The sequence below is a fragment of the Limulus polyphemus genome, unplaced genomic scaffold, assembly GCF_000517525.1.
Source record: "Limulus polyphemus unplaced genomic scaffold, Limulus_polyphemus-2.1.2 Scaffold6235, whole genome shotgun sequence".
Classification (NCBI taxonomy): Eukaryota; Metazoa; Arthropoda; class Merostomata; order Xiphosura; family Limulidae; genus Limulus; species Limulus polyphemus.
In genome coordinates this window covers 27,846-40,986 of record NW_013671845.1, presented here as the reverse complement: position 1 = coordinate 40,986, position 13,141 = coordinate 27,846, and the positions used below count along the sequence as shown (strand labels likewise).

General features: G+C 37.8%; 1 protein-coding gene across 1 annotated transcript in view; it reads right to left on the bottom strand.

Moving 5' to 3' along the window:
* Nucleotides 1-6: 6 nt before the first annotated feature.
* Nucleotides 7-13,141, bottom strand: part of LOC106473508 — a 19,140-nt gene continuing 6,005 nt past the window's right edge. The window contains exon 2 of the mRNA XM_013934190.2: nt 7-3,933. Coding sequence (XP_013789644.1) covers nt 1,659-3,548 — 1,890 coding nt within the window. The 5' untranslated portion in view covers nt 3,549-3,933 and the 3' untranslated portion in view covers nt 7-1,658. The remainder of the gene's footprint in view (nt 3,934-13,141) is intronic.

Genomic DNA, 13,141 nt, shown 5'->3' with positions numbered 1-13,141 from the left:
AGTCAACATCAACACCGTATGTTACCAACGTCTGTCTTGTATTTAGTCAACATTAACACCGTATGTTACCAACGTCTATCATGTACTTAGTCAACATCAACACCGTATGTTACCAACGTCTGTCATGTATATAGTCAACATCAACACCGTATGTTACCAACGTCTGTCATGTATTTAGTCAATATCAACACCGTATGTTACCAACATATATCATGTACTTAGTCAACATCAACACCGAATGTTTCCAACGTCTGCCATGTATATAGTCAACATTAACACCGTATGTTACCAACGTCTGTCATGTACTTAGTCAACATCAACACCGAATGTTTCCAACGTCTGTCATGTATTTAGTCAATATTAACACCGTATGTTACCAACGTCTGTCTTGTATTTAGTCAACATTAACACCGTATGTTACCAACGTCTATCATGTATATAGTCAACATCAACACCGTATGTTACCAACGTCTGTATTGTATTTAGTCAACATTAACACCGTATGTTATCAACGTCTATCATGTACTTAGTCAACATCAACACCGTATGTTACCAACGTCTATCATGTACTTAGTCAACATCAACACTGAATGTTTCCAACGTCTGTCATGTATTTAGTCAACATTAACACCGTATGTTACCAACGTCTGTCATGTACTTAGTATGATGAAACTAGATTTCTTTTCATGAACACCAAATTAGCTCTAAAGTTTCGGTGTCACCGCAACGGAACAATCTCAAACAGCTGAGTCATTTCGCTGAACCGTTCGTAACATACACGAATGGTACAGAAGACCCCTTCCGAAGTAGGACACGTACAGCGATGGGGTTGTTGTATTGTTACACTATCTTTTAGTACACCTGACGCAACCTAGTCAATAAACAAGACTCAAGTGTATGAGAAATATGTGCTGATAATGACGTTTCTATTTTATGTTAGAATAAAGTTTGTTATAGTTGATAAACCAGACTGTCAAAAAGAATATTAACGTTTAAGAAAAATTACGAAATTAAATATTGATGTCATCAATAACTAGTACTGTTCTTAACACGAAAACTGTTAAGATTAAAGCTCCGCTACCAGCTTCTCTTCACCTTAATTACAATTTTTATTATCGTTACCTGTGTAAAACTTTCTAATTCCTAATACCATAAAACAGCGCCCTCAACCTTGCGATTTTAAAATAACAAATTTAACGAATCCCGTTAGGGGGCTGCTGGAATGTAATAGGAAACAAAACAGTGCTCAACATATACGAACAGTATTGTACAAGTGAAAATACACGAAATACTAAAGTACAGGTCCAACTTTTTAAATCTTCCTTATCCGGTACTAACTTTTGTACACGATGACGCTATAAAACGTACTTCATCTGCAATAATTTCAATACACATTTACGTTATTGATTTTTTTTCTATTCTCATCACCTCTCGTTACACTTGCAAATTAAACGAACAGTTTAAGCTCCAAGATTCTGTTAAATTAAAATATGATAACAACAATTAAAAGAAAATCGCTTGGTCCCAAGAGAACGGTTGGATTAGATTATTTACATTCCTATAGCAACGGGGGTTACTATGGCAACATTATATCTGTGGCACACCAATCGTCTTAGCTCGTAGTAACACGGTATGGAATATTCAGCTTTAGGTTAATTTTAGAAATTGGAGTTTATGGGCAAGCGACGATGGTTTGGCTCTGTGAAACTGTGTCTATAATCCCTGGTATCAGCTGGGAGATCAAAATATCCGGATCTCCTTCGTTCATCCAGAAGGTAGTCCGGCTGCGAACGACGTTTATCGATGTATCGTTCCACGGGTCGTCTTGCAGGTCGTCCTGGATATGGTTCGGGAGACTGGGACCTTCTGCACGGGTAGCTGTCAGGAATGGCTGTTCTAGGGTCAGCAGAATGACTTTGGCGCGGGTAATTGAATCTCTCTATTCGTCTGTTGTGCTCCTCTAATTGATTCGTTATTTCATCTGCATGATCCAAGGAATACCTAGCTAAGCGACTTTCGTACATATACAGACGATCCCTCTCTATGTCTGGTTGATGACGTTGTCTTGCCACCTCTAGAGGAGCATATCTAGCCAGTGGAGGAGAAGGAGTTCCATCTCTATTCAGGGACCGTATGTTTGACTGTGATGAAGAACGATAATTTCTAACTCCGGGAGAAAGCACTTCTGTGGTTCTTTTCTTCCTATGCATCGCGATTCTTTCATTATCATCTTTTGAAGAACTTCTCACTTTATAAATGTCAAGGTCATCCGGTAAAGCTTGTTTATTAAATCGGTTCTTTAAGTCGGTTACTTGCGGCAAATGATATGAAAAAGGCAAAGGATTATCTCTATACTCTTTCCAGCCTCCATGAATAGGCTCCTTGACTTTTTCTTGATCACTCTTAAATCCTTTAAGCCTATTAATACTCTCATCATCGTCTACAGGTAACAGTTTGAGGTCAGAATAAACTGGAAGGACTGGCCGAGGGGCATGAATGGCGGAGGATGGCGAGCGGGGTGGTCCAGGAAGAATATCTCGTCTCCAGTTTTGGCGTACCACTTCATTTTCAACAAGTGGCTCTGGTTCTGGCCAGTCTTCTTCATCTGAGCTGGTGTCTGGATCAATCTCTTTGTTTTCGAATTCCGGATGTGACGCCACTTCCTGAATTGCGGAGCTCAGGGCTTCGTCAGAACCAATTCCGCTAGATTTGCCACTAGAGCTTGATTCCTTTGCTCTGGTAGGTCTTCCATTACTAACTTGAGGACGTCTTTGCATCCCAACAATAGAAGTTGGTGAATTTTTCTTTTGCTCGATACACCCAATTTTACTCTGACGCTTGAAGTCTGCATCGTAGTCCTTGGGAGGCAACAAAATCGGACAATCACTTTGATTGTTCAGTCGTTCACGTAGCTCAGCAGCTAGCGAATCATACAGATTTGTAACGTGTTCTTTGCGTACAGGAAACTCGGTGTCAGATCCAAAAGAGTCCTCCAGGGGGTCTGACAAATCTGTATGTGTACTGCGACCATCAGAGTTCAGTTTACGAGAAGGCAAAAGCCCTTTGACCGCTAGTCGGTTCTCAATTTCTTGGAACTTCTTTTGGTTTTCTGGACGGTCTATGAGAATCTGCAGTTGACTTCTGAGGTTGGTGGCCGTTTCCACACTATCGCATCGATAAGCGTGAATGTGAACTGGACACTCGGTTACTGGATTATACAACAGCAGGATAGCACACACGATGTCGTCGTCCGGCTTCTGTTCCTGGACAACACACGTGATGGCATGATGAGGAATGAAATGCTTGATCTGTTCTGTCTTACCCCTGTTGTTTTTTCTCGGAACGTTTTGTATAATCTTTATCCCTTTGTTGCTGACTTGAAGGGTCACTTTCATAGGCTCCAGCTCTCGCTCTTTGTCTAGAAAGTAATTAAGAACGGGTCGAATATATTCCTCGCCCCTTAACCCCTTACTCTCCTTAGCTCCCAGGAACCACACGTAATACGACTGTTTTTTTACGTCTTTCCTCTTAATGACACGAAAGGCCATGGTCAATAGCAACACGTAACGTTTTACAAAAGCTGTCTAACGGAATTTAAGAAACTTCTAGATACGGAAGTGTTAACGCACACACCACAGTTGGCTTTGGGTGTCAACTTCGGCTTAGCCTCACTGTTAACACTTCCACAGACAGAGTGGGAACATCGCTGCCAGGCACACAACTTGCACTACCCGATTCTAATAGGTTTTGTCAATACATACACACACCTTGAATACCTGTCCTGTTTGACCTGCGGCACCCAATCACGGCTAGAACCACATTCGGTATCACTGTGAGTCTGTAGCTTCCGTGGCCAACCCACAATCAGAATTCCAACAAGCAAAGGAAGTCAGCGTTTGAATTTGTTTGAGTTCAAGAGAAGAACCGTCACCTCTGAGAGAAAAATGAATAAATAAAAACAAACATAAATTAACTTTATACTATGATTTAAGTATCTATAAAACATGATCATACGAATGAAGAAAGGCTACGAACTACAAAACGTTGTCCGAACTTTTAAAAAATCGAGAGCATTATTGGTTTTTAATATTTAACGACTAAATAGTCTCGTTTTATACATACATGCAATATTACTATCGAACATAAAATAATTCAATAAAGGTCAAATAAACCATAAATTGTGAGTATGAAAGCATAAGTAAAAATATACCTTAAAAAAATCACAGTACTTAACAGACTGGAAAGAAAGATAATAAATACTAAACATTTTTTTTTTGCCCCCAAGAAATGGAATAAGAAAACGTAGGGCCGGCATGGCCAGGTGGATCGCGGGTTCGAATCCCAGTCACACGAAACATGCTCGCCCTTTCAGCCGTGGGGGCGTTATAATGTGACGGTCAATCCCGCTATTCGTTGGTAAAAGAGTAGCCCAAAAGTTGGCGGTGGGTGGTGATGACTAGCTGACTTTCCCTCTAGTCTTACCTGATAAATTAGGGAGGGATAGCGTAATCAAATTTCACGGTTCGAGTGCATAACGTGTAAAGAATAGCCTAATTATGCTTTATTTACGCGGAAAGCTACATAATTTCATATAAGATTAACTTTCACCATTTACGTCAACATCCAAGAATTGTCGGATTGGTGAGGGAAGAATTTTGAAACGTTTTTAATTGCGAAGCGCAAGTAAAAGAGACAGACCGAACTGAAATAATTAATTTAATTTATTTCGAAAAAAAAAAGGTCGTCGCAAAACTTTAAAAGGAATTACTTAGAGTAACTATATTCTGACCCGTCTGCTGGCATTAAAAATTAACATATTGTTTTAAGAATTTTAATGGTTTTAAAATCGGTTACCGAATACGCGCTTTTTTAATGCCGATGTGTTTTTGAAAACTATCACAAGGTCAACCATAGCAATAAGTACGTTGGTTTAAATGATAACCCAAAAGTTTGTATTAATAAAATAAGAAGCCAAAAAAAAAGTCTTTCAAAACACGAATCAATACATGAAATCACATTCCAATTTTAATACTTATCGTAACGTTTCCAATATTTTATATTAACATATTATTTATTGTGAAATCATTAACAGCTATTTCTATAAAAGACTAATTACTCATCAAGTCAATGATGATTACTCGCAAATGGGTTATCGGTAAACCAATATTTATCAGACTGAGCTATCATTTAGTCACATAAAATCCTGCAGACGAGTTTTTTGACGTTTTAAAATTACCCAATCCAAATTCGCAAATAATTTGTTCCATGCGCTAAACCTATAAGAGTTAAGATATATGAAACAGTTATTAAAATGGGTTACTTCAGCCTATTAGACGCGCTGAACCAACAGGATTTAAATTAAATAATTTATTTGTTTCTTAAGCCCAATATCTATACAATGGGTTACTTCAGCCTACTTGACGCGCTGAACCAACAGGATTTAAATTAAATAATTTATTTGTTTCTTAAGCCCAATATCTATACAATGGGTTACTTCAGCCTACTTGACGCGCTGAACCAATAGGATTTAAATTAGATAATTTGTTTGTTTCTTAAGCCCAATATCTATACAATGGGTTACTTCAGCCTAATTAGACGCGCTGAACCAACAGGATTTAAATTAAATAATTTGTTTGTTTCTTAAGCCCAATATCTAAACAAAGGACTTCCTGCGCTTTGCTCTTCTCGGGTATCGTCGAACCCCGTAAATAAGTTCTCAAGCTAATCACCAAGCCACCTGGTGGCTAAAATATTGCCACAGATCATGAGCTGATTCCACGATTCCTTTTCTTCCTACAGTAAGTCCGAAAGTGGCTCAGTGGTTAGCGCGCGGACTATAATAGATCAGCTAGTCTTCATTCGCGTTCGGTTACCTTAAAAAATGTAATCACACTCCACACTTTAGAGGTATGTGGATGAGTCATAAGAGTGGCGATCAGTTCCCATTACTGAGTCAGGTAACTGTAACCCATGAGTTGACGGTGGGTGCCGTTGGCTAGCTGCCTTCCCCCAATCAATCAGTTAAAATTAGTAACAGCTAATACAGAGTAGCCTCGTGTGAATATCCGGAAAAAAAAAAATCGGTAATAAGATCTACATCGGCGCTGATTTGTTTATGACAGGCAAAACGTTTTCTTTTACACGAGAATTATCATGACAGAGTAAAAAGATAAATTTTAACTGGTTTTTTCGAACCCTAAATTTCATATGTAATTTACCAACATAACACAAATTGTTGTTGCTTGCGCGATGTACACTAAACTGTATTTGTAGCATCAAACACTTCTTAACACATAGACGCCGTTTAATTAAAGGCAGTGTATTCTAATACCCATTACGTGTCACTTCCCCGTTGATGTAACTCTCATTCAAAGTGCACACAAATTGTATAAAACTATTGTAAGTTGCCTTTAGATACTGTTACTTCAAATCGTATAATAACAGAGATGCTTTCTTTCAGTGGACAAATTTATTAAAAACATCGTGAAAAACTTTTAAAATCTCTTATAGAATGTAACATAACAAAATCAATAAGTTTACTGCATATACTTAGCATAAAGGTATATCTTAAACCTGTGTTCCGTGTCGAGTTTGTTCCTCTTCAAAATAGGTCATATTTCAAAACATAAGTATTAAATTTATCTAAACAAAAATAGTAAACGTTAAACTGCGTTCCATAATTTTTATGCATTATGAGATAAAATGTTTATACAAATTGGTATTAGTGAACTTGATATTTCCTTTAAGATAGGACGACTATCAAAATCCTAAGCCCAAAATATACTACTATTAGGCTTACAAATATTGCCTGAATAATAATTAAGACCTTTAAGACTTCTGTAACTTTACAAAAATTCAGTAGCGTTCAACTTAAAACTCCGGTAAACATTATGCAGCACAAAAACCTGGACAATGAAAATAAAAAAACGGAAAATTTTCTGAAAAATATTTAATTATTACAGTATTTCAGAAACTGTACAATAACTTTCAAAATATGCATAAACGTCAGATAAAACAACAGCGAAAACATTTATCAATTTTAGTTATTGAGAATATAAAAACATACACATCTAGCCATAGAAGTTGGCACTTACTCTACCTAGTCAGGCGACTTTTAATAAACACGCACAACTACTATAACCCTACACAACCAGTAAGCAGGTTTGAGAAACGTTTCTGTAATCTCTGGACAGATGCAGATCGTCTGGCCGATAAGCAAACTTGATTTTATTGAGTTTCACTTCAAATACAGTTAAGTCCTAACTCTGACCATTTGGGAAGGTGATTTTATTTATCATGTAGTTCTGTCTGGATCCGGCATGGCCAGGTGGTTAGGGCGCTCGGCTCACAACCTGAGGGTCGCTGGTTCGAATCCCCGTCACATCAAACGTGCTCGCCCTTTCAGCCGTGGGGACGTTATGATGTGACGATCAATCCCACTATTCGTTGGTAAAAGAGTAGCCCAAGAGTTGGTGGTGGGTGGTGATGACTAGCTTACACTGCTAAATTAGGGACGACTAGCGCAGATAGCCCTCGTGTAGCTTTGCGCAAAATTCTAAAACAAACAAGTTCTGTCTGTTTATGAAAAATTTACAAACACACTTGTTTTGAATTAGAAAACATCGTGTACACTCAATACCGTTCAATCAATAATTTTAAACAGACAAAAGAAAGCGTTTTAGAAAAAAGAATTTTCACGTCAAGATAAACAGGTTTTTACTCGATACTCAATTAGGCCCTCACTCGAAGAACCGAAATTTCTTAGTCCTTGAAACTGCGAAAAACTGGAATTAAAAAGTGTTGATACTGGAGTTCTTACTTTAATAGTTGTAATAATTAGTTATAATGAAATAGCCACATATTTCTTCCTCTGTTATTGCAAGTTTTTTTTATGAAATTTATAACATATTCAAATGTGTCTTTTGTAATGGTTGATAAGGTTGTTTGTTTGTAGAGGCCCGACATGGCCAGGTGGTTAGGGCGCTCGACTCGTAATCTGAGGGTCGCGGGTTCGAATCCCCATCACACCAAACATGCTCGCCCTTTCAGCCGTGGGGACGTTATAATGTGACGCTCAATCCCACTATTCGTTGGTAAAAAGAGTAGCCCAAGAGTTGGCGGTGGGTGGTGATGACTAGCTGCCTTCCCTCTAGTCTTACACTGCTAATTTAGGGACGGCTAGCGCAGATAGCCCTCGTGTAGCTTTGCGCGAAATTCAAAAACAGACAAACAATCATTTTTTTTTTTTTCAGTAGAATTTTGCGCAAAGCTATTCGAGGCCTACTTGTACTAGCCGTTCATAACCTTGATGTGAAAGGCTAGAGAGAAAACAATATCTACCGCCAACTCTTAGGCCACTCTTTACAAACGAATATTGGGACTGGCTATAACGTTATAATGCCCCCACAGGTGACAGGTTTCTATCCCGTGACCTGTAGATTATGAATCGATCGCTTTAGCCACCTGCTATGCTAATACTAGTTTGATAAGAAATCCGACCGCTTTCGTCGTTTTACTTGGAAAAACTGGGTCGGAATTGTAGTTATCCAAGGACCTTGCTGTGGGTGACCTTGACTACAGGAAAAGTCAACATCAACTAGACTTTTTTGTTGTTGTTTTTATTTCAATATTTTGTATATATTTAGATGGTGTTTACTTATATGAAAATAAGTACAAGGGAAATGGTGGCCATGTACGGTTTTATTTTTGCTATATCGAATGGATAAATTTGAATTACTCGAGGAGACAAACCAAACCATCATCAGCTTCTTTATAGTACTCATCAGTAATTTTGTATAAAGTTTGGTTTTGTTTTTGAATTTCGCGCAAAGCTACACGAGGGCTATCTGCACTAGCCGTCCCCGATTTAGCAGTGTAAGACTAGAGGGAAGGTAGCTAGTCATCACCACCCACCGCCAACTCTTGGGCTACTCTTTTACCAACGAATAGTGGGATTGACCGTCACATTATAACGCTCCCACGGCTGAAAGGGCGAGCATGTTTGATGTTACGGGGATTCGAACTCACGACCCTCAGATTGCGAGTCGAGCGCCCCCTAACCACCTGGCCATATTGTATAAAGTTGAGGATTCAATTAACTAGAATCTGATGTAACTAATCTGTAACGAAACAGATGTTTACAAGAATTAAACTGAGAAATTCCAAATAAAAAATGTAAGCAGTACAAATTATGTTCATGTTGTATAAACGTTTCTACTTCCCCTAATTTCTGACTACAGGAGTCTGGCTAGCTATAGAATAGTTTGCCAACGTTTTAACCGGGAAAAAACAACTCTCAATACTCTACAAGTACAAATTATGTTCATGTTGTATAAACGTTTCTACTTCCCCTAATTTCTGACTACAGGAGTCTGGCTAGCTATAGACTAGTTTGCCAACGTTTTAACCGGGAAAGAAAAAACTCTCAATGCTCTACACGTTTTCTCTAAAGCTTGTTTTAAAGCAAAGTAAGACGATTTTTGAAATATTTTAAATGAGTTTCTAAGTGTATAAAGAGGTGCAGTCAGTAACTATTGAATAATAATAATCTACTATATGATGTTAGTAAATTCTAAGTACCAGTGAAATAAAAGTCTAATATGCAGTAATATTTCATCCACTCCAAATCTCCTACGTCCAATGCCGACGAGACCTTTCGCCCAATACCAAATCTCATTAGGCTGATTGGAAAAAGAAAGATACAGTAGTAGTATAGGCGTTATTTATATCATCAATTTCATGAACAACAAAAGCTATAGTGTGAACTATAGAGCAGACGTTTGTGACTGAACGATAAAATTGTCGCTAGTAAAGGGTGGGGGTAAATTTCTGGTCGGCAAACTAATCGTTAACTTGTACCTCTCTGACCCTGTATCAACCTTTAGGCCGGGTATAAATATAGAAAAGTCCCTTTTAAGTTTTAACCCTACTTTTGCTATGTGAACCTTCGTGACCTCAATCTTCGAAGACCGCTTAGCCTTGACAGCTTTTAGGATTGGTTTCTGGCTGAGTTTTGACACGTCCTCGAACTTTGTGATGGACCTTGGTACGTCCTTGAACTCATGTTTGAGCCAATAACAGACTCAAATGCACAACACTTTGAATTCTTCAAGAAATAATGTGAAAAAAAAGAGTTAAAGACGATTTACGTCGACAAGCAAAGCTTTTTCTGTAGCTTGTCTGGCTGACCCATATTTTGCACATTCATTTAGTTTGCTTTAGTTCAAGAAACCAGTTTATGACAAAATAAAGTTGAAAGTCTTCATTTTTCACCATTTTCTAAAAATATTTTGTGATTAATTAATGATTAACTGATTAACCAGAACCATACCATAACGAAAATTCAACACTTAACAGTTATAAAAGTATATATATAATTAAGTATATATTAATCATTGCTAAAAATGAATAAATACATAATATTGTGTTATTAACCCTAACTCTGATTTTGAAATTAACAAAAGTGATAACAATTACAATCCACGTACGTAACGAATCTCTCGTTACCATTTAGAAATATTTTTCGCTAAAGTACACGGAAATATTTATCATGTTTGTTTGTTTGTTTGTTTTTTAATTATGCACAAAGCTACACAAGGGCTATCTGTGCTCTGCCCACCACGGGTATCGAAACCCGGTTTCTAGCGTTGTAAGTCCGCAGACATACCGCTGTACCACTAGGGGGCCATCGTGTTTGTTGCAAGGTGTTCTTCGCTACCTGAGCGTCGCCATGTTAGACCTTTCACCTGAATTTGTGAACGACTGTCATACATTTACCTCGGAGATAAATGGAGTATACGACTATATATACGTGAGCTTCACGTAGAACTGGTTTGGATCAGCTGCATGCTTTGAAATATGCAATTGAATTTCAGAAACTCGGACTAATATTTGTACTGCATAATGTTTGTTTTTATTGTTTAGAGAGAGAAAAAAAAACATAAAAATGGATCGTGAATGGGTTCCACCCAAAGAAAAACGTCCATACCAATCAAAGGGATACAACTGTGTTGAAATGTAAACATTGTCAATGTCAACATTCAGATATCATCTTGAGCACAAGCACAATTTGAAGATTGGTCTCACCCAACCTTTAGTCTTTTCAAAAGGCCAACCAAACTTCTCCAAAATTAGTCCTTGCCAAGTTAACTGCAGTAGACCGCATTCCCTTTGCCACTCTAGGCAACAACACAGAAATCAAGAATGAATGGAAAGCCTGAGGATTGAAGATACCTGTAACAGAGAAAGGCATCATGGCAAAGGTCATTTCGTTTGGAGAACAGCTTCAAGAGAAGATGAAGGTTGAACTCAAGCACGAGATTATCCTTGTCATTGGATGAATGGACCTCTAAATGAAATAGAAGGTACATGTACCTTAACATTCATGCTACACGCAAAAAACTCTATTGACTTGGCTTGATAAGAATTACGGCAACATGCCAGCTATTAAGGCAGTTTAGATTGTCACTAACAAGTTGAAGAGGTTTGATTTGGACTTGAAAAAGAACATCATTTCTGTTGTCACTGATAATGCTTCTGTGATGATGAAGAAGATGGATCATTTGATGGGTGTGAGCCACCAGCTTTACCACAGTCATGGAATTTATCTGGCTGTTGTTGATGTCCTGTATAAAAAGTCTGATAAGGTTGATGAGGAAAAAGAAGAATTTGAGGAAGCTACCAATGAAACAAAGTCAGAAAAAGATGTTGAAGAGGGGGGGAGACAAAGAATTAAGGCTAGCATGAAGAAGTCCCAGATGATAACATTGAGTCTGCAGATAATTTGTGAGTCGTGATTGGAAAGATTAGAAAAATTGCTTGCATTTTTCTCAAATCTCTAGTGAAAAACAATTATATCCAGAAACTATGCAAGTTTCAAAAGGAAAAAGAATTACCTTTGTTTACGGAAACTCGTACCACCTGGAACTTTATGCTCATGATATTAAAGAGGTCTTTGGAAGTGAAAAGCATTGTTGCAAATTCCCTGATTGATCTTTTTGTCAATGACTTTTTTCCCTCTGAAGAAGAGATAAAGCTCATTTCAAAATTGTCGAAACCTTAGAATTTGTGGAAATGGATGTCTTGGCCAATATTTGGGTTTTTGCTGAGGGACTTAAATGAACAGGAGAGCAAGATAAGGCACAAGTTGTAGCTGGCTATAGATCAGAGAATTAAGGAAAGATGAAATGCAAATCTTGTTGGCTTGTCATGCTACTTGGAGGACCCAACTTCGTACAGCTCACTCTTGGAAGGTGACTCTCTGCTCCCACGTCCATCTAGGAGCGAAACTGCCAAGACAGCCAAAAAGAAATTTATTCACCTCTTTTTCCAAAACCGTAGTAATGAGAATGGGATCAATGAAGACAGTGAGGATCAATCAAACTGTTGATGGAACAGAACCACCAAACTAATTGGGCAAGGCATAGGAAATGGATGTTTTGATATCAGAAAAGAAGAAAGAAGGAAAAGCAAAAGTACTTGATCCGGAGTCTTCACCCCTGGAAATCTTGAAGTGCTTAATCAAAGAGATAATGGTGGCACCAAGGAACGTCCAAGTTCATAGGAGAAGGTGCTGTGATGACTATACCTCCAACTTCTTAAAGGCAGAGAGAAATTATAGTGCAGTAAAACAATATATTTCAAAATTGAGCACCTATTTGAATGATGAGAATACTGACAAGATGTGTTTTCTTCAGTCTTGTCTCTTGCAACAGAAACAGTAAAGCTTTGTCTTACCCTTTTCAGAAGTATTTCATTTTTAATCAGTTAATTTTTGATTAATTTGAAAATCTCATCACTGATCAATTTTTCCCATAATTGTTTAACTAACCATGATCTAATTTTCATATGTTATTTTTAGATGACTTACAACTTAGCGATTAATAAAAACTTTATGCTTTATTAGAAACATAACCGAGTTGTACTGACTCATTATTGTATGTTCCAGAATTCAACATAACGATACAAGTTTCACATGCCCGGGAACTTGAATAAATTATTTGCTTCAAGATAATCACGGCTACCAGAAAAAACTTAATTTCATTCTGATTTGGCTTCATAACATTCGCCACCCCCCCACCCCCCAGTGGCACACCGGTATGTCTGCAGATTTACAACGATAGAATCCGGGTTTCGAAACCCG